The 26,821-nt window shown below is 44.9% G+C and overlaps 1 protein-coding gene across 2 annotated transcripts in view; it reads left to right on the forward strand.

Annotated features, from left to right (window-relative positions):
- LOC115126492 (receptor for retinol uptake stra6-like) overlaps positions 1-26,821 on the forward strand; it is a 203,889-nt gene that overhangs the window by 160,500 nt on the left and 16,568 nt on the right. For both annotated transcript variants that reach the window (XM_065002842.1, XM_065002843.1), the window contains 2 exons: positions 12,631-12,794; positions 15,584-15,718. In XM_065002842.1, coding sequence (XP_064858914.1) covers positions 12,631-12,794; positions 15,584-15,718 — 299 coding nt within the window. The remainder of the gene's footprint in view (positions 1-12,630; positions 12,795-15,583; positions 15,719-26,821) is intronic.

Below are 26,821 nucleotides of genomic sequence, written 5' to 3' on the forward strand. Positions count from 1 at the left end.
TCTTATTGGTGCCAGGTGTAGACATTAGTTTCTTATTGGTGCCAGGCTAGACATTAGTTTCTTATTGGTGCCAGGTGTAGACATTAGTTTCTTATTGGTGCCAGGTGTAGACATTAGTTTCTTATTGGTGCCAGGTGTAGACAGGGTAGACATTAGTTTGTTATTGGTGCCAGGTGTAGACAGGGTAGACATTAGTTTCTTATTGGTGCCAGGGGTAGACATTAGTTTCTTATTGGTGCCAGGCTAGACATTAGTTTCTTATTGGTGCCAGGTGTAGACATTAGTTTCTTATTGGTGCCAGGTGTAGACATTAGTTTCTTATTGGTGCCAGGTGTAGACAGGGTAGACATTAGTTTCTTATTGGTGCCAGGCTAGACATTAGTTTCTTATTGGTGCCAGGTGTAGACATTAGTTTGTTATTGGTGCCAGGTGTAGACAGGGTAGACATTAGTTTGTTATTGGTGCCAGGTGTAGACAAGGTAGACATTAGTTTGTTATTGGTGCCAGGTGTAGACAGGGTAGACATTAGTTTCTTATTGGTTCCAGGTGTAGACATTAGTTTCTTATTGGTTCCAGGTGTAGACATTAGTTTCTTATTGGTGCCAGGCTAGACATTAGTTTGTTATTGGTGCCAGGTGTAGACAGGGTAGACATTAGTTTCTTATTGGTGCCAGGTGTAGACAGGATATACATTAGTTTCTTATTGGTTCCAGGTGTAGACATTAGTTTCTTATTGGTTCCAGGTGTAGACATTAGTTTCTTATTGGTGCCAGGCTAGACATTAGTTTGTTATTGGTGCCAGGTGTAGACAGGGCAGTTTCTTATTGGTGCCAGGTGTAGACAGGGTAGACATTAGTTTCTTATTGGTTCCAGGTGTAGACATTAGTTTGTTATTGGTGCCAGGTGTAGACAGGGTAGACATTAGTTTCTTATTGGTGCCAGGTGTAGACAGGATAGACATTAGTTTCTTATTGGTTCCAGGTGTAGACATTAGTTTCTTATTGGTTCCAGGTGTAGACATTAGTTTCTTATTGGTGCCAGGCTAGACATTAGTTTGTTATTGGTGCCAGGTGTAGACAGGGCAGTTTCTTATTGGTGCCAGGTGTAGACAGGGTAGACATTAGTTTCTTATTGGTTCCAGGTGTAGACATTAGTTTCTTATTGGTTCCAGGTGTAGACATTAGTTTCTTATTGGTGCCAGGTGTAGACATTAGTTTGTTATTGGTGCCAGGCTAGACATTAGTTTCTTATTGGTGCCAGGTGTAGACATTAGTTTCTTATTGGTTCCAGGTGTAGACATTAGTTTCTTATTGGTGCCAGGTGTAGACATTAGTTTCTTATTGGTGCCAGGTGTAGACATTAGTTTCTTATTGGTGCCAGGTGTAGACATTAGTTTCTTATTGGTTCCAGGTGTAGACATTAGTTTCTTATTGGTGCCAGGTGTAGACATTAGTTTCTTATTGGTGCCAGGTGTAGACATTTGTTTGTTATTGGTGCCAGGTGTAGACAGGGTAGACATTAGTTTCTTATTGGTGCCAGGTGTAGACATTAGTTTCTTATTGGTGCCAGGTGTAGACATTAGTTTCTTATTGGTGCCAGGTGTAGACATTAGTTTCTTATTGGTGCCAGGTGTAGACATTAGTTTCTTATTGGTGCCAGGCTAGACATTAGTTTCTTATTGGTGCCAGGTGTAGACATTAGTTTCTTATTGGTGCCAGGTGTAGACATTAGTTTCTTATTGGTGACAGGCTAGACATTAGTTTCTTATTGGTGCCAGGCTAGACATTAGTTTCTTATTGGTGCCAGGTGTAGACATTAGTTTCTTATTGGTGCCAGGTGTAGACATTAGTTTCTTATTGGTTCCAGGTGTAGACAGGGTAGACATTAGTTTCTTATTGGTGCCAGGCTAGACATTAGTTTGTTATTGGTGCCAGGTGTAGACATTAGTTTCTTATTGGTGCCAGGTGTAGACATTAGTTTCTTATTGGTTCCAGGTGTAGACAGGGTAGACATTAGTTTGTTATTGGTGCCAGGTGTAGACAGGGTAGACATTAGTTTGTTATTGGTGCCAGGTGTAGACAGGGTAGACATTAGTTTCTTATTGGTGCCAGGTGTAGACATTAGTTTCTTATTGGTGCCAGGTGTAGACAGGGTAGACATTAGTTTCTTATTGGTGCCAGGTGTAGACAGGGTAGACATTAGTTTCTTATTGGTTCCAGGTGTAGACATTAGTTTCTTATTGGTTCCAGGTGTAGACATTAGTTTCTTATTGGTGCCAGGTGTAGACAGGGTAGACATTTAGTTTCTTATTGGTTCCAGGTGTAGACATTAGTTTCTTATTGGTTCCAGGTGTAGACATTAGTTTCTTATTGGTGCCAGGCTAGACATTAGTTTGTTATTGGTGCCAGGTGTAGACAGGGTAGACATTAGTTTCTTATTGGTGCCAGGTGTAGACAGGGTAGACATTAGTTTGTTATTGGTGCCAGGCTAGACATTAGTTTCTTATTGGTGCCAGGTGTAGACATTAGTTTCTTATTGGTTCCAGGTGAGGACATTAGTTTCTTATTGGTGCCAGGTGTAGACATTAGTTTCTTATTGGTGCCAGGTGTAGACATTAGTTTCTTATTGGTGCCAGGTGAAGACATTAGTTTCTTATTGGTTCCAGGTGTAGACATTAGTTTCTTATTGGTGCCAGGTGTAGACATTAGTTTCTTATTGGTGCCAGGTGTAGACATTAGTTTGTTATTGGTGCCAGGTGTAGACAGGGTAGACATTAGTTTCTTATTGGTGCCAGGTGTAGACATTAGTTTCTTATTGGTGCCAGGTGTAGACATTAGTTTCTTATTGGTGCCAGGTGTAGACATTAGTTTCTTATTGGTGCCAGGTGTAGACAGGGTAGACATTAGTTTCTTATTGGTGCCAGGCTAGACATTAGTTTCTTATTGGTGCCAGGTGTAGACATTAGTTTCTTATTGGTGCCAGGCTAGACATTAGTTTCTTATTGGTGCCAGGTGTAGACATTAGTTTCTTATTGGTGCCAGGTGTAGACATTAGTTTCTTATTGGTGCCAGGTGTAGACATTAGTTTCTTATTGGTGCCAGGTGTAGACATTAGTTTCTTATTGGTGCCAGGCTAGACATTAGTTTCTTATTGGTGCCAGGTGTAGACATTAGTTTCTTATTGGTGCCAGGTGTAGACATTAGTTTCTTATTGGTGCCAGGTGTAGACATTAGTTTCTTATTGGTGCCAGGTGTAGACATTAGTTTCTAATTGGTGCCAGGCTAGACATTAGTTTCTTATTGGTGCCAGGTGTAGACATTAGTTTCTTATTGGTGCCAGGTGTAGACATTAGTTTCTTATTGGTGCCAGGCTAGACATTAGTTTCTTATTGGTGCCAGGTGTAGACATTAGTTTCTTATTGGTGCCAGGTGTAGACATTAGTTTCTTATTGGTGCCAGGTGTAGACAGGGTAGACATTAGTTTGTTATTGGTGCCAGGTGTAGACAGGGTAGACATTAGTTTCTTATTGGTGCCAGGGGTAGACATTAGTTTCTTATTGGTGCCAGGCTAGACATTAGTTTCTTATTGGTGCCAGGTGTAGACATTAGTTTCTTATTGGTGCCAGGTGTAGACATTAGTTTCTTATTGGTGCCAGGTGTAGACAGGGTAGACATTAGTTTCTTATTGGTGCCAGGCTAGACATTAGTTTGTTATTGGTGCCAGGTGTAGACATTAGTTTGTTATTGGTGCCAGGTGTAGACAGGGTAGACATTAGTTTGTTATTGGTTCCAGGTGTAGACATTAGTTTCTTATTGGTTCCAGGTGTAGACATTAGTTTCTTATTGGTGCCAGGTGTAGACATTAGTTTCTTATTGGTGCCAGGTGTAGACAGGGTAGACATTAGTTTGTTATTGGTGCCAGGTGTAGACAGGGTAGACATTAGTTTCTTATTGGTGCCAGGGGTAGACATTAGTTTCTTATTGGTTCCAGGTGTAGACATTAGTTTCTTATTGGTGCCAGGTGTAGACAGGGTAGACATTTAGTTTCTTATTGGTTCCAGGTGTAGACATTAGTTTCTTATTGGTTCCAGGTGTAGACATTAGTTTCTTATTGGTGCCAGGCTAGACATTAGTTTGTTATTGGTGCCAGGTGTAGACAGGGTAGACATTAGTTTCTTATTGGTGCCAGGTGTAGACAGGGTAGACATTAGTTTGTTATTGGTGCCAGGCTAGACATTAGTTTCTTATTGGTGCCAGGTGTAGACATTAGTTTCTTATTGGTTCCAGGTGAGGACATTAGTTTCTTATTGGTGCCAGGTGTAGACATTAGTTTCTTATTGGTGCCAGGTGTAGACATTAGTTTCTTATTGGTGCCAGGTGAAGACATTAGTTTCTTATTGGTTCCAGGTGTAGACATTAGTTTCTTATTGGTGCCAGGTGTAGACATTAGTTTCTTATTGGTGCCAGGTGTAGACATTAGTTTGTTATTGGTGCCAGGTGTAGACAGGGTAGACATTAGTTTGTTATTGGTGCCAGGTGTAGACAGGGTAGACATTAGTTTCTTATTGGTTCCAGGTGTAGACATTAGTTTCTTATTGGTTCCAGGTGTAGACATTAGTTTCTTATTGGTGCCAGGCTAGACATTAGTTTGTTATTGGTGCCAGGTGTAGACAGGGTAGACATTAGTTTCTTATTGGTGCCAGGTGTAGACAGGATAGACATTAGTTTCTTATTGGTTCCAGGTGTAGACATTAGTTTCTTATTGGTTCCAGGTGTAGACATTAGTTTCTTATTGGTGCCAGGCTAGACATTAGTTTGTTATTGGTGCCAGGTGTAGACAGGGCAGTTTCTTATTGGTGCCAGGTGTAGACAGGGTAGACATTAGTTTCTTATTGGTTCCAGGTGTAGACATTAGTTTCTTATTGGTTCCAGGTGTAGACATTAGTTTCTTATTGGTGCCAGGTGTAGACATTAGTTTGTTATTGGTGCCAGGCTAGACATTAGTTTCTTATTGGTGCCAGGTGTAGACATTAGTTTCTTATTGGTTCCAGGTGTAGACATTAGTTTCTTATTGGTGCCAGGTGTAGACATTAGTTTCTTATTGGTGCCAGGTGTAGACATTAGTTTCTTATTGGTGCCAGGTGTAGACATTAGTTTCTTATTGGTTCCAGGTGTAGACATTAGTTTCTTATTGGTGCCAGGTGTAGACATTAGTTTCTTATTGGTGCCAGGTGTAGACATTTGTTTGTTATTGGTGCCAGGTGTAGACAGGGTAGACATTAGTTTCTTATTGGTGCCAGGTGTAGACATTAGTTTCTTATTGGTGCCAGGTGTAGACATTAGTTTCTTATTGGTGCCAGGTGTAGACATTAGTTTCTTATTGGTGCCAGGTGTAGACATTAGTTTCTTATTGGTGCCAGGCTAGACATTAGTTTCTTATTGGTGCCAGGTGTAGACATTAGTTTCTTATTGGTGCCAGGTGTAGACATTAGTTTCTTATTGGTGACAGGCTAGACATTAGTTTCTTATTGGTGCCAGGCTAGACATTAGTTTCTTATTGGTGCCAGGTGTAGACATTAGTTTCTTATTGGTGCCAGGTGTAGACATTAGTTTCTTATTGGTTCCAGGTGTAGACAGGGTAGACATTAGTTTCTTATTGGTGCCAGGCTAGACATTAGTTTGTTATTGGTGCCAGGTGTAGACATTAGTTTCTTATTGGTGCCAGGTGTAGACATTAGTTTCTTATTGGTTCCAGGTGTAGACAGGGTAGACATTAGTTTGTTATTGGTGCCAGGTGTAGACAGGGTAGACATTAGTTTGTTATTGGTGCCAGGTGTAGACAGGGTAGACATTAGTTTCTTATTGGTGCCAGGTGTAGACATTAGTTTCTTATTGGTGCCAGGTGTAGACAGGGTAGACATTAGTTTCTTATTGGTGCCAGGTGTAGACAGGGTAGACATTAGTTTCTTATTGGTTCCAGGTGTAGACATTAGTTTCTTATTGGTTCCAGGTGTAGACATTAGTTTCTTATTGGTGCCAGGTGTAGACAGGGTAGACATTAGTTTCTTATTGGTTCCAGGTGTAGACATTAGTTTCTTATTGGTTCCAGGTGTAGACATTAGTTTCTTATTGGTGCCAGGCTAGACATTAGTTTGTTATTGGTGCCAGGTGTAGACAGGGTAGACATTAGTTTCTTATTGGTGCCAGGTGTAGACAGGGTAGACATTAGTTTGTTATTGGTGCCAGGCTAGACATTAGTTTCTTATTGGTGCCAGGTGTAGACATTAGTTTCTTATTGGTTCCAGGTGAGGACATTAGTTTCTTATTGGTGCCAGGTGTAGACATTAGTTTCTTATTGGTGCCAGGTGTAGACATTAGTTTCTTATTGGTGCCAGGTGAAGACATTAGTTTCTTATTGGTTCCAGGTGTAGACATTAGTTTCTTATTGGTGCCAGGTGTAGACATTAGTTTCTTATTGGTGCCAGGTGTAGACATTAGTTTGTTATTGGTGCCAGGTGTAGACAGGGTAGACATTAGTTTCTTATTGGTGCCAGGTGTAGACATTAGTTTCTTATTGGTGCCAGGTGTAGACATTAGTTTCTTATTGGTGCCAGGTGAAGACATTAGTTTCTTATTGGTTCCAGGTGTAGACATTAGTTTCTTATTGGTGCCAGGTGTAGACATTAGTTTCTTATTGGTGCCAGGTGTAGACATTAGTTTGTTATTGGTGCCAGGTGTAGACAGGGTAGACATTAGTTTGTTATTGGTGCCAGGTGTAGACAAGGTAGACATTAGTTTGTTATTGGTGCCAGGTGTAGACAGGGTAGACATTAGTTTCTTATTGGTTCCAGGTGTAGACATTAGTTTCTTATTGGTTCCAGGTGTAGACATTAGTTTCTTATTGGTGCCAGGCTAGACATTAGTTTGTTATTGGTGCCAGGTGTAGACAGGGTAGACATTAGTTTCTTATTGGTGCCAGGTGTAGACAGGATAGACATTAGTTTCTTATTGGTTCCAGGTGTAGACATTAGTTTCTTATTGGTTCCAGGTGTAGACATTAGTTTCTTATTGGTGCCAGGCTAGACATTAGTTTGTTATTGGTGCCAGGTGTAGACAGGGCAGTTTCTTATTGGTGCCAGGTGTAGACAGGGTAGACATTAGTTTCTTATTGGTTCCAGGTGTAGACATTAGTTTCTTATTGGTTCCAGGTGTAGACATTAGTTTCTTATTGGTGCCAGGTGTAGACATTAGTTTGTTATTGGTGCCAGGCTAGACATTAGTTTCTTATTGGTGCCAGGTGTAGACATTAGTTTCTTATTGGTTCCAGGTGTAGACATTAGTTTCTTATTGGTGCCAGGTGTAGACATTAGTTTCTTATTGGTGCCAGGTGTAGACATTAGTTTCTTATTGGTGCCAGGTGTAGACATTAGTTTCTTATTGGTTCCAGGTGTAGACATTAGTTTCTTATTGGTGCCAGGTGTAGACATTTGTTTGTTAGTTTCTTATTGGTGCCAGGTGTAGACATTTGTTTGTTATTGGTGCCAGGTGTAGACAGGGTAGACATTAGTTTCTTATTGGTGCCAGGTGTAGACATTAGTTTCTTATTGGTGCCAGGTGTAGACATTAGTTTCTTATTGGTGCCAGGTGTAGACATTAGTTTCTTATTGGTGCCAGGTGTAGACATTAGTTTCTTATTGGTGCCAGGCTAGACATTAGTTTCTTATTGGTGCCAGGTGTAGACATTAGTTTCTTATTGGTGCCAGGTGTAGACATTAGTTTCTTATTGGTGACAGGCTAGACATTAGTTTCTTATTGGTGCCAGGCTAGACATTAGTTTCTTATTGGTGCCAGGTGTAGACATTAGTTTCTTATTGGTGCAGGTGTAGACATTAGTTTCTTATTGGTTCCAGGTGTAGACAGGGTAGACATTAGTTTCTTATTGGTGCCAGGCTAGACATTAGTTTGTTATTGGTGCCAGGTGTAGACATTAGTTTCTTATTGGTGCCAGGTGTAGACATTAGTTTCTTATTGGTTCCAGGTGTAGACAGGGTAGACATTAGTTTGTTATTGGTGCCAGGTGTAGACAGGGTAGACATTAGTTTGTTATTGGTGCCAGGTGTAGACAGGGTAGACATTAGTTTCTTATTGGTGCCAGGTGTAGACATTAGTTTCTTATTGGTGCCAGGTGTAGACAGGGTAGACATTAGTTTCTTATTGGTGCCAGGTGTAGACAGGGTAGACATTAGTTTCTTATTGGTTCCAGGTGTAGACATTAGTTTCTTATTGGTTCCAGGTGTAGACATTAGTTTCTTATTGGTGCCAGGTGTAGACAGGGTAGACATTAGTTTCTTATTGGTTCCAGGTGTAGACATTAGTTTCTTATTGGTTCCAGGTGTAGACATTAGTTTCTTATTGGTGCCAGGCTAGACATTAGTTTGTTATTGGTGCCAGGTGTAGACAGGGTAGACATTAGTTTCTTATTGGTGCCAGGTGTAGACAGGGTAGACATTAGTTTGTTATTGGTGCCAGGCTAGACATTAGTTTCTTATTGGTGCCAGGTGTAGACATTAGTTTCTTATTGGTTCCAGGTGAGGACATTAGTTTCTTATTGGTGCCAGGTGTAGACATTAGTTTCTTATTGGTGCCAGGTGTAGACATTAGTTTCTTATTGGTGCCAGGTGAAGACATTAGTTTCTTATTGGTTCCAGGTGTAGACATTAGTTTCTTATTGGTGCCAGGTGTAGACATTAGTTTCTTATTGGTGCCAGGTGTAGACATTAGTTTGTTATTGGTGCCAGGTGTAGACAGGGTAGACATTAGTTTCTTATTGGTGCCAGGTGTAGACATTAGTTTCTTATTGGTGCCAGGTGTAGACATTAGTTTCTTATTGGTGCCAGGTGTAGACAGGGTAGACATTAGTTTCTTATTGGTGCCAGGCTAGACATTAGTTTCTTATTGGTGCCAGGTGTAGACATTAGTTTCTTATTGGTGCCAGGCTAGACATTAGTTTCTTATTGGTGCCAGGTGTAGACATTAGTTTCTTATTGGTGCCAGGTGTAGACATTAGTTTCTTATTGGTGCCAGGTGTAGACATTAGTTTCTTATTGGTGCCAGGTGTAGACATTAGTTTCTTATTGGTGCCAGGCTAGACATTAGTTTCTTATTGGTGCCAGGTGTAGACATTAGTTTCTTATTGGTGCCAGGTGTAGACATTAGTTTCTTATTGGTGCCAGGTGTAGACATTAGTTTCTAATTGGTGCCAGGCTAGACATTAGTTTCTTATTGGTGCCAGGTGTAGACATTAGTTTCTTATTGGTGCCAGGTGTAGACATTAGTTTCTTATTGGTTCCAGGTGTAGACATTAGTTTCTTATTGGTTCATTATTGGTGCCAGGTGTAGACATTAGTTTCTTATTGGTGACAGGCTAGACATTAGTTTCTTATTGGTGACAGGCTAGACATTAGTTTCTTATTGGTGCCAGGCTAGACATTAGTTTCTTATTGGTGCCAGGTGTAGACATTAGTTTCTTATTGGTGCCAGGTGTAGACATTAGTTTCTTATTGGTTCCAGGTGTAGACATTAGTTTCTTATTGGTGCCAGGTGTAGACATTAGTTTCTTATTGGTGCCAGGTGTAGACATTAGTTTCTTATTGGTGGTGTAGACATTAGTTTCTTATTAGGTGTAGACATTAGTTTCTTATTGGTGCCAGGTGTAGACATTAGTTTCTTATTGGTGCCAGGTGTAGACATTAGTTTCTTATTGGTGACAGGTGTAGACATTAGTTTCTTATTGGTGCCAGGCTAGACATTAGTTTCTTATTGGTGACAGGCTAGACATTAGTTTCTTATTGGTGCCAGGTGTAGACATTAGTTTCTTATTGGTTCCAGGTGTAGACATTAGGGTAGACATTAGTTTCTTATTGGTTCCAGGTAGACAGGGTAGACATTAGTTTGTTATTGGTGCCAGGACATTAGTTTGTTATTGGTGCCAGACATTAGTTTCTTATTGGTGCCAGGTGTAGACATTAGTTCCTTATTGGTTCCAGGTGTAGACAGGGTAGACATTAGTTTGTTATTGGTGCCAGGTGTAGACAGGGTAGACATTAGTTTGTTATTGGTGCCAGGTGTAGACAGGGTAGACATTAGTTTCTTATTGGTGCCAGGTGTAGACATTAGTTTCTTATTGGTGCCAGGTGTAGACAGGGTAGACATTAGTTTCTTATTGGTGCCAGGTGTAGACATTAGTTTCTTATTGGTGCCAGGTGTAGACAGGGTAGACATTAGTTTCTTATTGGTGCCAGGTGTAGACAGGGTAGACATTAGTTTCTTATTGGTTCCAGGTGTAGACATTAGTTTCTTATTGGTTCCAGGTGTAGACATTAGTTTCTTATTGGTGCCAGGTGTAGACAGGGTAGACATTAGTTTCTTATTGGTTCCAGGTGTAGACATTAGTTTCTTATTGGTTCCAGGTGTAGACATTAGTTTCTTATTGGTGCCAGGCTAGACATTAGTTTGTTATTGGTGCCAGGTGTAGACAGGGTAGACATTAGTTTCTTATTGGTGCCAGGTGTAGACAGGGTAGACATTAGTTTGTTATTGGTGCCAGGCTAGACATTAGTTTCTTATTGGTGCCAGGTGTAGACATTAGTTTCTTATTGGTTCCAGGTGAGGACATTAGTTTCTTATTGGTGCCAGGTGTAGACATTAGTTTCTTATTGGTGCCAGGTGTAGACATTAGTTTCTTATTGGTGCCAGGTGAAGACATTAGTTTCTTATTGGTTCCAGGTGTAGACATTAGTTTCTTATTGGTGCCAGGTGTAGACATTAGTTTCTTATTGGTGCCAGGTGTAGACATTAGTTTGTTATTGGTGCCAGGTGTAGACAGGGTAGACATTAGTTTCTTATTGGTGCCAGGTGTAGACATTAGTTTCTTATTGGTGCCAGGTGTAGACATTAGTTTCTTATTTGTGCCAGGTGTAGACATTAGTTTCTTATTGGTGCCAGGTGTAGACAGGGTAGACATTAGTTTCTTATTGGTGCCAGGCTAGACATTAGTTTCTTATTGGTGCCAGGTGTAGACATTAGTTTCTTATTGGTGCCAGGCTAGACATTAGTTTCTTATTGGTGCCAGGTGTAGACATTAGTTTCTTATTGGTGCCAGGTGTAGACATTAGTTTCTTATTGGTGCCAGGTGTAGACATTAGTTTCTTATTGGTGCCAGGTGTAGACATTAGTTTCTTATTGGTGCCAGGCTAGACATTAGTTTCTTATTGGTGCCAGGTGTAGACATTAGTTTCTTATTGGTGCCAGGTGTAGACATTAGTTTCTTATTGGTGCCAGGTGTAGACATTAGTTTCTTATTGGTGCCAGGTGTAGACATTAGTTTCTAATTGGTGCCAGGCTAGACATTAGTTTCTTATTGGTGCCAGGTGTAGACATTAGTTTCTTATTGGTGCCAGGTGTAGACATTAGTTTCTTATTGGTTCCAGGTGTAGACATTAGTTTCTTATTGGTGCCAGGTGTAGACATTAGTTTCTTATTGGTGCCAGGTGTAGACATTAGTTTCTTATTGGTGACAGGCTAGACATTAGTTTCTTATTGGTGCCAGGCTAGACATTAGTTTCTTATTGGTGCCAGGTGTAGACATTAGTTTCTTATTGGTGCCAGGTGTAGACATTAGTTTCTTATTGGTTCCAGGTGTAGACATTAGTTTCTTATTGGTGCCAGGTGTAGACAGGGTAGACATTAGTTTCTTATTGGTGCCAGGTGTAGACATTAGTTTCTTATTGGTGCCAGGTGTAGACATTAGTTTCTTATTGGTGATAGGTGTAGACATTAGTTTCTTATTGGTTCCAGGTGTAGACATTAGTTTCTTATTGGTGCCAGGTGTAGACATTAGTTTCTTATTGGTGCCAGGTGTAGACATTAGTTTCTTATTGGTTCCAGGTGTAGACATTAGTTTCTTATTGGTTCCAGGTGTAGACATTAGTTTCTTATTGGTTCCAGGTGTAGACATTAGTTTCTTATTGGTGCCAGGTGTAGACATTAGTTTCTTATTGGTGCCAGGTGTAGACAGGGTAGACATTAGTTTCTTATTGGTGCCAGGTGTAGACATTAGTTTCTTATTGGTGCCAGGTGTAGACAGGGTAGACATTAGTTTCTTATTGGTGCCAGGTGTAGACATTAGTTTCTTATTGGTGCCAGGTGTAGACATTAGTTTCTTATTGGTGCCAGGTGTAGACATTAGTTTCTTATTGGTGCCAGGTGTAGACAGGGTAGACATTAGTTTCTTATTGGTGCCAGGTGTAGACATTAGTTTCTTATTGGTGCCAGGCTAGACATTAGTTTCTTATTGGTGCCAGGTGTAGACATTAGTTTCTTATTGGTGCCAGGTGTAGACATTAGTTTGTTATTGGTGCCAGGCTAGACATTAGTTTCTTATTGGTGCCAGGTGTAGACATTAGTTTCTTATTGGTGCCAGGTGTAGACAGGGTAGACATTAGTTTCTTATTGGTGCCAGGTGTAGACATTAGTTTGTTATTGGTGCCAGGTGTAGACAGGGTAGACATTAGTTTCTTATTCGTGGCAGGTACAGATAGGTTAGATTGTTGACTCTGTGTTTCTCTCCTAGGGGTAGTCTCTTCCTGCTGACCTACCTGTTGTTCCCGGTCAATGTTCTGATTGGTGTGGTGCTGGGGGTGTGGCGGCTGGTCATCACGGCCCTGTTCAATATCGTCCACCTGGGACGCATGGACATCAGCCTCCTCAACCGCAATGTAGAGGCCTTTGACCCCGGTGAGTCACTGGGACCCTTTGTGTTTATCTGGAGTTCACACAGGTGATCTAACCCATGTCCGGAAACAACCTTGGTCCCTGTCCAATCCTCTCAGATCTCCTACCCCCTGGTCTGGATGTGTCCCTGTCCAATCCTCTCCGATCTCCTACCCCCTGGTCTGGACCTGTCCCTGTCCAATCCTCTCCGATCTCCTACCCCCTGGTCTGGATGTGTCCCTGTCCAATCCTCTCAGATCTCCTACCCCCTGGTCTGGACCTGTACCTGTCCAATCCTCTCAGATCTCCTAACCCCTGGTCTGGACGTGTCCCTGTCCAATCCTCTCAGATCTCCTACCCCCTGGTCTGGACCTGTACCTGTCCAATCCTCTCAGAGCTCTACACGGGGAAAGGGGCTAGGGGTTGTTTCTGGACAGAGCCTTATTTAACTACTACATCTACATTCCTACAACTACATTGCATTTCATTTCAGAAAGCCATTCTCGCATCTTGTTAGGATGTTTGGTACCACATTTATGGAATACTATATGAATCCTATAAATTGACATGGCCAATTTGAATCCAATCAATTAGCTTACCTTCTCAGTGATCAAATTATATTTCATCAAAATGTTTCAGGAATTCGTATCTGTTTCTCATTGCAGAACATTCTGAGCTGGTGGGTTTCGAAATCCACTTTCTTGTGCTGTCTGAGGTGGAATGACTCCTTCCTCTTACAATTTCTCTGTAATTGAGCCTAACCCTGTAAGGTTAGTGTTTTAATGTGTGCAACCACTAAGAACCACAGGAGGTTGGTGGCAGATTCAGGAGGAGAACGGGCTCGTGGTAATGCCTGGAGCGGAATAGGTGGAACGGTATCAAGTACATCAAACACGTGGTTTCCATGGTTTCCAGGTGTTTGATGCCGTTCCATTGGCTCCGTTCTGGACGTTATTTTGAGCCGTCCTCCCCTCAGCAGCTTCCTGTGTTCACAGCAGTCCACTAAAAGCCATGGATAGATTTCACCACTTAGTGTTTTACAATTCTCTAAAGAGAAGACATTGGATCTAGTTTCAGACACACAATTATATTATTTGAACCAATATGTAGACTAATGGCAAGAAGTCATTTTCTCCCAGTTATTTTCACCTTTTGAAATGGTATGTATTTTTTCTCCCCCCCCCCCCCCCCCGATGATACTCTCACCATAGTGTTAAGTAAAATGGACCAATTTACTCTGAATAAATGAATAAATGCATTGATAGAGTTCCCACTTTGAGGACAGAAATAGGGCTGTGTCCCGAATGGCACCCCAATCCCGTAATAGTGCACTACCTGTGACCAGGGTCCATCCCGTGGTTTTCTCCTCCACTTCACCATGCTGCAAGCAGAAACCTTATATCCGGATTCTCTAGTCTGTGAGACCGTTATCCCGTTGCTTTGCCACAGTGATTGTGATTGCAGTCCAATCTCAGAAATTGCTGCAGTTATGAGACGTCCCAAATAGCACACTATTTCTGATAGGGCTCTGGTCCAAAGTAGTGCACTACATAGGGAATAGGGTTCTATAGGGTTCTGGTCCAAAGTAGTGCACTATATAGGGAATAGGGTGCCATTAGGGACTCAGTCTTATATTCAGACCCCTTGACTTCTTCCACATGTTGCTACATTAAAGCATTATTCTAGCTATCTGGGGATGAATGTACTGACTATGACTGTGATATGTGGTTGTCCCACCTAGCTATCTGAAGATGAATGTACTGACTATGACTGGTCCACCTAGCTATCTGGAGATGAATGTACTGACTATGACTGGTCCACCTAGCTATCTGAAGATGAATGTACTGACTATGACTGGTCCACCTAGCTATCTGGAGATGAATGTACTGACTATGACTGGTCCACCTAGCTATCTGGAGATGAATGTACTGACTATGACTGGTTCACCTAGCTATCTGGAGATGAATGTACTGACTATAACTGGTCCACCTAGCTATCTGGAGATGAATGTACTGACTATGACTGGTCCACCTAGCTATCTGAAGATGAATGTACTGACTATGACTGGTCCACCTAGCTATCTGAAGATGAATGTCCTGACTATGACTGGTCCACCTAGCTATCTGGAGATGAATGTACTGACTATGACTGGTCCACCTAGCTATCTGAAGATGAATGTACTGACTATGACTGGTCCACCTAGCTATCTGAAGATGAATGTACTGACTATGACTGGTCCACCTAGCTATCTGAAGATGAATGTCCTGACTATGACTGGTCCACCTAGCTATCTGGAGGTGAATGTACTGACTATGACTGGTCCACCTAGCTATCTGGAGATGAATGTACTGACTATGACTGGTCCACCTAGCTATCTGAAGATGAATGAACTAAAAGTAAGTTGCTCTTCATAAGAGCGTCTAATAAATAATTAAAATGGTGTTGGTGTTGTGGACGTTGTGTAGGAATAGCTTTGGAAAAAAAAAAAAAATTATTTGCACAATATATTGGGTAACACTACGTAGCCTACATTATGCATTTATAACTTCTACAAAAGGCGTTATGATATAACATCTGTTTTAGGCTTTGGAGGCAATCCTTGCAATAAGCCAATGTGTATAAGATGTAAAACTTTATTGTGTGCCCCAATTGTTGCATATGCATTCATAAAGCCTTTATAACAACTACATAAGACATTATAACATCCGGCACAGGCTTTGGATTGGAGGAATCTTGATTCAAATCCAGTGTCTATTGCTTTAGCCCAGTGATTCTGAACTCCCTAACTCTCTGTCCTTGTTTCTCTCTAACAGCCTATCGTTGCTATGCTCACTATCTAAAGATTGAAGTGAGTCAGAGTCACCCGGTGATGAAGGCCTTCTGTGGGATGATGCTGCAGTGTGCCAGGCAAGACGGGGCCGAAAAGAAGGCAAGAGATGCAGAGGAAGGTGTGTACTAGTCCTGTAACCTACCTCTAGTGGTGGATACTAGTCCTGTAACCTACCTCTAGTGGTGGATACTAGTCCTGTAACCTACCTCTAGTGGTGGATACTAGTCCTGTAACCTACCTCTAGTGGTGGTGGATACTAGTCCTGTAACCTACCTCTAGTGGTGGATACTAGTCCTGTAACCTACCTCTAGTGGTGGATACTAGTCCTGTAACCTACCTCTAGTGGTGGTGGATACTAGTCCTGTAACCTACCTCTAGTGGTGGATACTAGTCCTGTAACCTACCTCTAGTGGTGGTGGATACTAGTCCTGTAACCTACCTCTAGTGGTGGTGGATACTAGTCCTGTAACCTACCTCTAGTGGTGGATACTAGTCCTGTAACCTACCTCTAGTGGTGGTGGATACTAGTCCTGTAACCTACCTCTAGTGGTGGTGGATACTAGTCCTGTAACCTACCTCTAGTGGTGGATACTAGTCCTGTAACCTACCTCTAGTGGTGGATACTAGTCCTGTAACCTACCTCTAGTGGTGGTGGATACTAGTCCTGTAACCTACCTCTAGTGGTGGATACTAGTCCTGTAACCTACCTCTAGTGGTGGTGGATACTAGTCCTGTAACCTGCCTCTAGTGGTGGATACTAGTCCTGTAACCTGCCTCTAGTGGTAGATACTAGTCCTGTAACCTGCCTCTAGTGGTGGATACTAGTCCTGTAACCTGCCTCTAGTGGTAGATACTAGTCCTGTAACATACCTCTAGTGGTGGATACTAGTCCTGTAACCTACCTCTAGTGGTGGATACTAGTCCTGTAACCTACCTCTAGTGGTGGATACTAGTCCTGTAACCTACCTCTAGTGGTGGATACTAGTCCTGTAACCTACCTCTAGTGGTGGATACTAGTCCTTTAACCTACCTCTAGTGGTGGTGGATACTAGTCCTGTAACCTGCCTCTAGTGGTGGCGAATACTAGTCCTGTAACCTACCTCTAGTGGTGGTGGATACTAGTCCTGTAACCTACCTCTAGTGGTGGATACTAGTCCTGTAACCTACCTCTAGTGGTGGATACTAGTCCTGTAACCTACCTCTAGTGGTAGATACTAGTCCTGTAACCTACCTCTAGTGGTAGATACTAGTCCTGTAACCTACCTCTAGTGGTAGATACTAGACCTGTAACCTACCTCTAGTGGTGGTGGATACTAGTCCTGTAACCTACCTCTAGTGGTGGTGGATACTAGTCCTGTAACCTACCTCTAGTGGTGGATACTAGTCCTGTAACCTACCTCTAGTGGTAGATACTAGTCCTGTAACCTACCTCTAGTGGTGGTGGATACTAGTCCTGTAACCTACCTCTAGTGGTGGATACTAGTCCTGTAACCTACCTCTAGTGGTGGATACTAGTCCTGTAACCTACCTCTAGTGGTGGTGGATACTAGTCATGTAACCTACCTCTAGTGGTGGATACTAGTCCTGTAACCTACCTCTAGTGGTGGACACTAGTCCTGTAACCTGCCTCTAGTGGTGGATACTAGTCCTGTAACCTACCTCTAGTGGTGGTGGATACTAGTCCTGTAACCTACCTCTAGTGGTGGATACTAGTCCTGTAACCTACCTCTAGTGGTGGATACTAGTCCTGTAACCTACCTCTAGTGGTGGTGGATACTAGTCCTGTAACCTACCTCTAGTGGTGGTGGATACTAGTCCTGTAACCTACCTCTAGTGGTGGATACTAGTCCTGTAACCTACCTCTAGTGGTGGTGGATACTAGTCCTGTAACCTACCTCTAGTGGTGGATACTAGTCCTGTAATCTACCTCTAGTGGTGGATACTAGTCCTGTAACCTACCTCTAGTGGTGGATACTAGTCCTGTAACCTACCTCTAGTGGTGGTGGATACTAGTCCTGTAACCTACCTCTAGTGGTGGTGGATACTAGTCCTGTAACCTACCTCTAGTGGTGGATACTAGTCCTGTAACCTACCTCTAGTGGTGGATACTAGTCCTGTAACCTACCTCTAGTGGTGGATACTAGTCCTGTAACCTACCTCTAGTGGTGGATACTAGTCCTGTAACCTACCTCTAGTGGTGGATACTAGTCCTGTAACCTACCTCTAGTGGTGGATACTAGTCCTGTAACCTACCTCTAGTGGTGGATACTAGTCCTGTAACCTACCTCTAGTGGTGGATACTAGTTCTGTAACCTACCTCTAGTGGTGGTAGATACCTAGTCCTGTAACCTACCTCTAGTGGTGGATACTAGTCCTGTAACCTACCTCTAGTGGTGGATACTAGTCCTGTAACCTACCTCTAGTGGTGGATCCTGTAACTAGTGGTGGTGGATACTAGTCCTGTAACCTACCTCTAGTGGTGGATACTAGTCCTGTAACCTACCTCTAGTGGTGGTGGATACTAGTCCTGTGGTGGAAGTCCTGTAACCTACCTCTAGTGGTGGATACTAGTCCTGTAACCTACCTCTAGTGGTGGATACTAGTCCTGTAACCTACCTCTAGTGGTGGATACTAGTCCTGTAACCTACCTCTAGTGGTGGATACTAGTCCTGTAACCTACCTCTAGTGGTGGTGGATGGTCCTGTAACCTACCTCTAGTGGTGGATACTAGTCCTGTAACCTACCTCTAGTGGTGGATACTAGTCCTGTAACCTACCTCTAGTGGTGGATACTAGTCCTGTAACCTACCTCTAGTGGTGGTGGATACTAGTCCTGTAACCTACCTCTAGTGGTGGATACTAGTCCTGTAACCTACCTCTAGTGGTAGATACTAGTCCTGTAACCTACCTCTAGTGGTGGTGGATACTAGTCCTGTAACCTACCTCTAGTGGTGGATACTAGTCCTGTAACCTACCTCTAGTGGTGGATACTAGTCCTGTAACCTACCTCTAGTGGTGGTGGATACTAGTCCTGTAACCTACCTCTAGTGGTGGATACTAGTCCTGTAACCTACCTCTAGTGGTGGATACTAGTCCTGTAACCTACCTCTAGTGGTGGTGGATACTAGTCCTGTAACCTACCTCTAGTGGTGGTGGATACTAGTCCTGTAACCTACCTCTAGTGGTGGATACTAGTCCTGTAACCTACACTCTAGTGGTGGATACTAGTCCTGTAACCTACCTCTAGTGGTGGTGGATACTAGTCCTGTAACCTACCTCTAGTGGTGGATACTAGTCCTGTAACCTACCTCTAGTGGTGGATACTAGTCCTGTAACCTAACCTCTCTAGTGGTGGTGGATACTAGTCCTGTAACCTACCTCTAGTGGTGGTGGATACTAGTCCTGTAACCTACCTCTAGTGGTGGATACTAGTCCTGTAACCTACCTCTAGTGGTGGATACTAGTCCTGTAACCTACCTCTAGTGGTGGTGGATACTAGTCCTGTAACCTACCTCTAGTGGTGGATACTAGTCCTGTAACCTACCTCTAGTGGTGGATACTAGTCCTGTAACCTACCTCTAGTGGTGGTGGATACTAGTCCTGTAACCTACCTCTAGTGGTGGATACTAGTCCTGTAACCTACCTCTAGTGGTGGATACTAGTCCTGTAACCTACCTCTAGTGGTGGTGGATACTAGTCCTGTAACCTACCTCTAGTGGTGGATACTAGTCCTGTAACCTACCTCTAGTGGTGGTGGATACTAGTCCTGTAACCTACCTCTAGTGGTGGTGGATACTAGTCCTGTAACCTACCTCTAGTGGTGGATACTAGTCCTGTAACCTACCTCTAGTGGTGGTGGATACTAGTCCTGTAACCTGCCTCTAGTGGTGGTGGATACTAGTCCTGTAACCTACCTCTAGTGGTGGATACTAGTCCTGTAACCTACCTCTAGTGGTGGTGGATACTAGTCCTGTAACCTACCTCTAGTGGTGGTGGATACTAGTCCTGTAACCTACCTCTAGTGGTGGTGGATACTAGTCCTGTAACCTACCTCTAGTGGTGGATACTAGTCCTGTAACCTACCTCTAGTGGTGGATACTAGTCCTGTAACCTGCCTCTAGTGGTGGATACTAGTCCTGTAACCTGTCTAGGGTGGATACTAGTCCTGTAACCTGCCTCTAGTGGTAGATACTAGTCCTGTAACATACCTCTAGTGGTGGATACTAGTCCTGTAACCTACCTCTAGTGGTGGATACTAGTCCTGTAACCTACCTCTAGTGGTGATACTAGTCCTGTAACCTACCTCTAGTGGTGGATACTAGTCCTGTAACCTACCTCTAGTGGTGGTTACTAGTCCTTTAACCTACCTCTAGTGGTGGTGGATACTAGTCCTGTAACCTGCCTCTAGTGGTGGCGAATACTAGTCCTGTAACCTACCTCTAGTGGTGGTGGATACTAGTCCTGTAACCTACCTCTAGTGGTGGATACTAGTCCTGTAACCTACCTCTAGTGGTGGATACTAGTCCTGTAACCTACCTCTAGTGGTGGATACTAGTCCTGTAACCTACCTCTAGTGGTAGATACTAGTCCTGTAACCTACCTCTAGTGGTAGATACTAGACCTGTAACCTACCTCTAGTGGTGGTGGATACTAGTCCTGTAACCTACCTCTAGTGGTGGTGGATACTAGTCCTGTAACCTACCTCTAGTGGTGGATACTAGTCCTGTAACCTACCTCTAGTGGTAGATACTAGTCCTGTAACCTACCTCTAGTGGTGGGATACTAGTCCTGTAACCTACCTCTAGTGGTGGATACTAGTCCTGTAACCTACCTCTAGTGGTGGATACTAGTCCTGTAACCTACCTCTAGTGGTGGTGGATACTAGTCATGTAACCTACCTCTAGTGGTGGATACTAGTCCTGTAACCTACCTCTAGTGGTGGATACTAGTCCTGTAACCTGCCTCTAGTGGTGGATACTAGTCCTGTAACCTACCTCTAGTGGTGGTGGATACTAGTCCTGTAACCTACCTCTAGTGGTGGATACTAGTCCTGTAACCTACCTCTAGTGGTGGATACTAGTCCTGTAACCTACCTCTAGTGGTGGTGGATACTAGTCCTGTAACCTACCTCTAGTGGTGGTGGAAACTAGTCCTGTAACCTACCTCTAGTGGTGGATACTAGTCCTGTAACCTACCTCTAGTGGTGGTGGATACTAGTCCTGTAACCTACCTCTAGTGGTGGATACTAGTCCTGTAATCTACCTCTAGTGGTGGATACTAGTCCTGTAACCTACCTCTAGTGGTGGATACTAGTCCTGTAACCTACCTCTAGTGGTGGTGGATACTAGTCCTGTAACCTACCTCTAGTGGTGGTGGATACTAGTCCTGTAACCTACCTCTAGTGGTGGATACTAGTCCTGTAACCTACCTCTAGTGGTGGATACTAGTCCTGTAACCTACCTCTAGTGGTGGATACTAGTCCTGTAACCTACCTCTAGTGGTGGATACTAGTCCTGTAACCTACCTCTAGTGGTGGATACTAGTCCTGTAACCTACCTCTAGTGGTGGATACTAGTCCTGTAACCTACCTCTAGTGGTGGATACTAGTCCTGTAACCTACCTCTAGTGGTGGATACTAGTTCTGTAACCTACCTCTAGTGGTGGTAGATACTAGTCCTGTGACCTACCTCTAGTGGTGGATACTAGTCCTGTAACCTACCTCTAGTGGTGGATACTAGTCCTGTAACCTACCTCTAGTGGTGGATACTAGTCCTGTAACCTACCTCTAGTGGTGGATACTAGTCCTGTAACCTACCTCTAGTGGTGGTGGATACTAGTCCTGTAACCTACCTCTAGTGGTGGATACTAGTCCTGTAACCTACCTCTAGTGGTGGATACTAGTCCTGTAACCTACCTCTAGTGGTGGATGCTAGTCCTGTAACCTACCTCTAGTGGTGGATACTAGTCCTGTAACCTACCTCTAGTGGTGGTGGATACTAGTCCTGTAACCTACCTCTAGTGGTGGATACTAGTCCTGTAACCTACCTCTAGTGGTGGATACTAGTCCTGTAACCTACCTCTAGTGGTGGATACTAGTCCTGTAACCTACCTCTAGTGGTGGATACTAGTCCTGTAACCTACCTCTAGTGGTGGATACTAGTCCTGTAACCTACCTCTAGTGGTAGATACTAGTCCTGTAACCTACCTCTAGTGGTGGTGGATACTAGTCCTGTAACCTACCTCTAGTGGTGGATACTAGTCCTGTAACCTACCTCTAGTGGTAGATACTAGTCCTGTAACCTACCTCTAGTGGTGGTGGATACTAGTCCTGTAACCTACCTCTAGTGGTGGATACTAGTCCTGTAACCTACCTCTAGTGGTGGATACTAGTCCTGTAACCTACCTCTAGTGGTGGTGGATACTAGTCCTGTAACCTACCTCTAGTGGTGGATACTAGTCCTGTAACCTACCTCTAGTGGTGGATACTAGTCCTGTAACCTACCTCTAGTGGTGGTGGATACTAGTCCTGTAACCTACCTCTAGTGGTGGATACTAGTCCTGTAACCTACCTCTAGTGGTGGATACTAGTCCTGTAACCTACCTCTAGTGGTGGTGGATACTAGTCCTGTAACCTACCTCTAGTGGTGGATACTAGTCCTGTAACCTACCTCTAGTGGTGGATACTAGTCCTGTAACCTACCTCTAGTGGTGGTGGATACTAGTCCTGTAACCTACCTCTAGTGGTGGTGGATACTAGTCCTGTAACCTACCTCTAGTGGTGGATACTAGTCCTGTAACCTACCTCTAGTGGTGGATACTAGTCCTGTAACCTACCTCTAGTGGTGGTGGATACTAGTCCTGTAACCTACCTCTAGTGGTGGATACTAGTCCTGTAACCTACCTCTAGTGGTGGATACTAGTCCTGTAACCTACCTCTAGTGGTGGATACTAGTCCTGTAACCTACCTCTAGTGGTAGATACTAGTCCTCTGGCGTTATATACAGAGCCTTTGGAAAACATTTAGACCCCTTGTCTTTTTCCTTATTGTTACTTCATAGCCTTATTCTGAAATGGATTAAATTGTCCCCCCCCCCATCAGTTGTCCTTCTGGAAGGTTCTCTCATCTAGAGATCTGTCACTCTGACCATCGGGTTCTTGGTCACCTCCCTGATCAAGGCCCATCTCCCCCAATTGTTCAGTTTGTCCGGTTGGCAATCTCTAGGAAAAGTATTGGTTGTTCCAAACTTCTTCCATTTGATGGAGGCCACTGTGTTCTTGGGGACCTTCAGTGCTGCAGACATTTTTTGGTAGCCTTCCCCACTATCTGTGCCTCAGCACGATCCTGTCTCGGAGCTCTAAGGACATATATTTCGACCTCATGGCTTGATTTTTGCCCTGACCTGTACAGTCAACTGTGGGACCTTATATAGACAGGTGTGTGGCTTTCCAAATCATTTCCAATCAATTGAATTTACCACAGGTAGACTCTAATCAAGTTGTAGAAACATCTCAAGGATTATAAATGGAAACAGGATGCACCTGAGCTCAATTTCGATTCTCATAGCCTCTCTCTGACGCCTCCCTCTCAACTCTCTGACGCCTCCCTCTCAACTCTCTGACGCGTCGCTCTCAACGCTCAGACTCCTCCCTCTCAACTCTCTGACTCCTCCCTCTCAACGCTCAGACTCCTCCCTCTCAACTCTCTGACTCCTCCCTCTCAACGCTCCGACTCCTCCCTCTCAACTCTCTGACGCCTCCCTCTCAACTCTCTGACGCGTCCCTCTCAACTCTCTGACAACTCCCTCTGAACTCTCTGACTCCTCCCTCTCAACTCTCTGACACCTCCCTCTCAACTCTCTGACGCCTCCCTCTCAACGCTCCGACTCCTCCCTCTCAACTCTCTGACGCCTCCCTCTCAACTCTCTGACTCCTCCCTCTCAACTCTCTGACAAGTCCCTCTCAACTCTCTGACGCCTCCCTCTCAACGCTCCGACTCCTCCCTCTCAACTCTCTGACGCCTCCCTCTCATCTCTCAGACTCCTCCCTCTCAACTCTCTGACGCCTCCCTCTCAGCTCTCTGAATCCTCCCTCTCAACTCTCTGACGCGTCCCTCTCAACTCTCTGACATGTCCCTCTCAACTCTCTGACGCGTCCCTCTCAACTCTCTGACGCCTCCCTCTCAACTCTCTGACGCGTCCCTCTCAACTCTTTGACGCCTCCCTCTCAACTCTCTGACTCCTCCCTCTCAACTCTCTGACTCCTCCCTCTCAACTCTCTGACTCCTCCCTCTCAACTCTCTGACATGTCCCTCTCAACTCTCTGACTCCTCCCTCTCAACTCTCTGACATGTCCCTCTCAACTCTCTGACGCCTCCCTCTCAACTCTCTGACTCCTCCCTCTCAACTCTCTGACTCCTCCCTCTCAACTCTCTGACATGTCCCTCTCAACGCTCTGACGCATCCCTCTCAACTCTCTGACTCCTCCCTCTCAACTCTCTGACTCCTCCCTCTCAACTCTCTGACGCTCCCCTCAACTCTCTGACATGTCCCTCTCAACTCTCTGACGCCTCCCTCTCAACTCTCTGACATGTCCCTCTCAACGCTCTGACGCATCCCTCTCAACTTTCTGACTCCTCCCTCTCAACTCTCTGACGCCTTCCTCTCAACTCTCTGACGCATCCCTCTCAACGCTCAGACGCCTCCCTCTCAACTCTCTGACGCCTCCCTCTCAACTCTCTGACATGTCCCTCTCAACTCTCTGACGCCTCCCTGTCAACTCTCTGACGCGTCCCTCTCAACTCTCTGACTCCTCCCTCTCAACTCTCTGACGCGTACCTCTCAACTCTCTGACGCGTCCCTCTCAACTCTCTGAGACCTCCCTCTCAACTCTCTGACTCCTCCCTCTCAACTCTCTGACTCCTCCCTCTCAACTCTCTGACATGTCCCTCTCAACTCTCTGACTCCTCCCTCTCAACTCTCTGACACGTCCCTCTCAACTCTCCGACTCCTCCCTCTCAACTCTCTGACTCCTCCCTCTCAACTCTCTGACGCCTCCCTCTCAACTCTCTGACGCGGCCCTCTCAACTCTTTTACGCCTCCCTCTCAACTCTTTGACTCCTCCCTCTCAACTCTCTGACTCCTCCCTCTCAACTCTCTGACTTCTCCCTCTCAACTCTCTAACATGTCCCTCTCAACTCTCTGACGCATCACTCTCAACTCTCTGACTCCTCCCTCTCAACTCTCTGACTCCTCCCTCTCAACTCTCTGACTCCTCCCTCTCAACTCTCTGACATGTCCCTCTCAACGCTCTGACGCATCCCTCTCAACTCTCTGACTCCTCCCTCTCAACTCTCTGACTCCTCCCTCTCAACTCTCTGACGCCTCCCTCTCAACTCTCTGACATGTCCCTCTCAACTCTCTGATGCCTCCCTCTCAACTCTCTGACATTTCCCTCTCAACGCTCTGACGCATCCCTCTCAACTCTCTGACTCCTCCCTCTCAACTCTCTGACGCCTCCCTCTCAACTCTCTGACATGTCCCTCTCAACTCTCTGACGCCTCCCTCTCAACTCTCTGACGCGTCCCTCTCAACTCTCTGACTCCTCCCTCTCAACTCTCTGACGCGTCCCTCTCAACTCTCTGACTCCTCCCTCTCAACTCTCTGACGCGTACCTCTCAACTCTCTGACGCGTCCCTCTCAACTCTCTGACTCCTCCTCTCAACTCTCTGACGCGTCCTCTCAACTCTCTGACGCGTCCCTCTCAACTCTCTGACACCTCCCTCTCAACTCTCTGACTCCTCCCTCTCAACTCTCTGACTCCTCCCTCTCAACTCTCTGACACGTCCCGCTCAACTCTCCGACTCCTCCCTCTCAACTCTCTGACTCCTCCTCTCAACTCTCTGACGCCTCCTCTCAACTCTCTGACGCGTCCCTCTCAACTCTTTGACGCCTCCCTCTCAACTCTCTGACTCCTCCCTCTCAACTCTCTGACTCCTCCCTCTCAACTCTCTGACGCCTCCCTCTCAACGCTCCGACTCCTCCCTCTCAACTCTCTGACGCCTCCCTCTCAACTCTCTGACTCCTCCCTCTCAACTCTCTGACAAGTCCCTCTCAACTCTCTGACGCTCCCTCTCAACGCTCCGACTCCTCCCTCTCAACTCTCTGACGCCTCCCTCTCATCTCTCAGACTCCTCCCTCTCAACTCTCTGACGCCTACCTCTCAGCTCTCTGAATCCTCCCTCTCAACTCTCTGACGCGTCCCTCTCAACTCTCTGACATGTCCCTCTCAACTCTCTGACGCGTCCCTCTCAACTCTCTGACGCCTCCCTCTCAACTCTCTGACGCGTCCCTCTCAACTCTTTGACGCCTCCCTCTCAACTCTCTGACTCCTCCCTCTCAACTCTCTGACTCCTCCCTCTCAACTCTCTGACTCCTCCCTCTCAACTCTCTGACATGTCCCTCTCAACTCTCTGACTCCTCCCTCTCAACTCTCTGACATGTCCCTCTCAACTCTCTGACGCCTCCCTCTCAACTCTCTGACTCCTCCCTCTCAACTCTCTGACTCCTCCCTCTCAACTCTCTGACATGTCCCTCTCAACGCTCTGAAGCATCCCTCTCAACTCTCTGACTCCTCCCTCTCAACTCTCTGACTCCTCCCTCTCAACTCTCTGACGCCTCCCTCTCAACTCTCTGACATGTCCCTCTCAACTCTCTGACGCCTCCCTCTCAACTCTCTGACATGTCCCTCTCAACGCTCTGACGCATCCCTCTCAACTTTCTGACTCCTCCCTCTCAACTCTCTGACATGTCCCTCTCAACTCTCTGACTCCTCCCTCTCAACTCTCTGACATGACCCTCTCAACTCTCTGACGCCTCCCTCTCAACTCTCTGACGCCTCCCTCTCAACTCTCTGACATGTCCCTCTCAACTCTCTGACGCCTCCCTCTCAACTCTCTGACATGTCCCTCTCAACTCTCTGACGCGTCCCTCTCAACTCTCTGACTCCTCCCTCTCAACTCTCTGACGCGTACCTCTCAACTCTCTGACGCGTCCCTCTCAACTCTCTGACACCTCCCTCTCAACTCTCTGACTCCTCCCTCTCAACTCTCTGACTCCTCCCTTTCAACTCTCTGACTCCTCCCTCTCAACTCTCTGACATGTCCCTCTCAACGCTCTGACGCATCCCTCTCAACTCTCTGACTCCTCCCTCTCAACTCTCTGACT

Source organism: Oncorhynchus nerka, linkage group LG17 (genome assembly GCF_034236695.1).
Source record: "Oncorhynchus nerka isolate Pitt River linkage group LG17, Oner_Uvic_2.0, whole genome shotgun sequence".
NCBI classification, from domain to species: Eukaryota; Metazoa; Chordata; class Actinopteri; order Salmoniformes; family Salmonidae; genus Oncorhynchus; species Oncorhynchus nerka.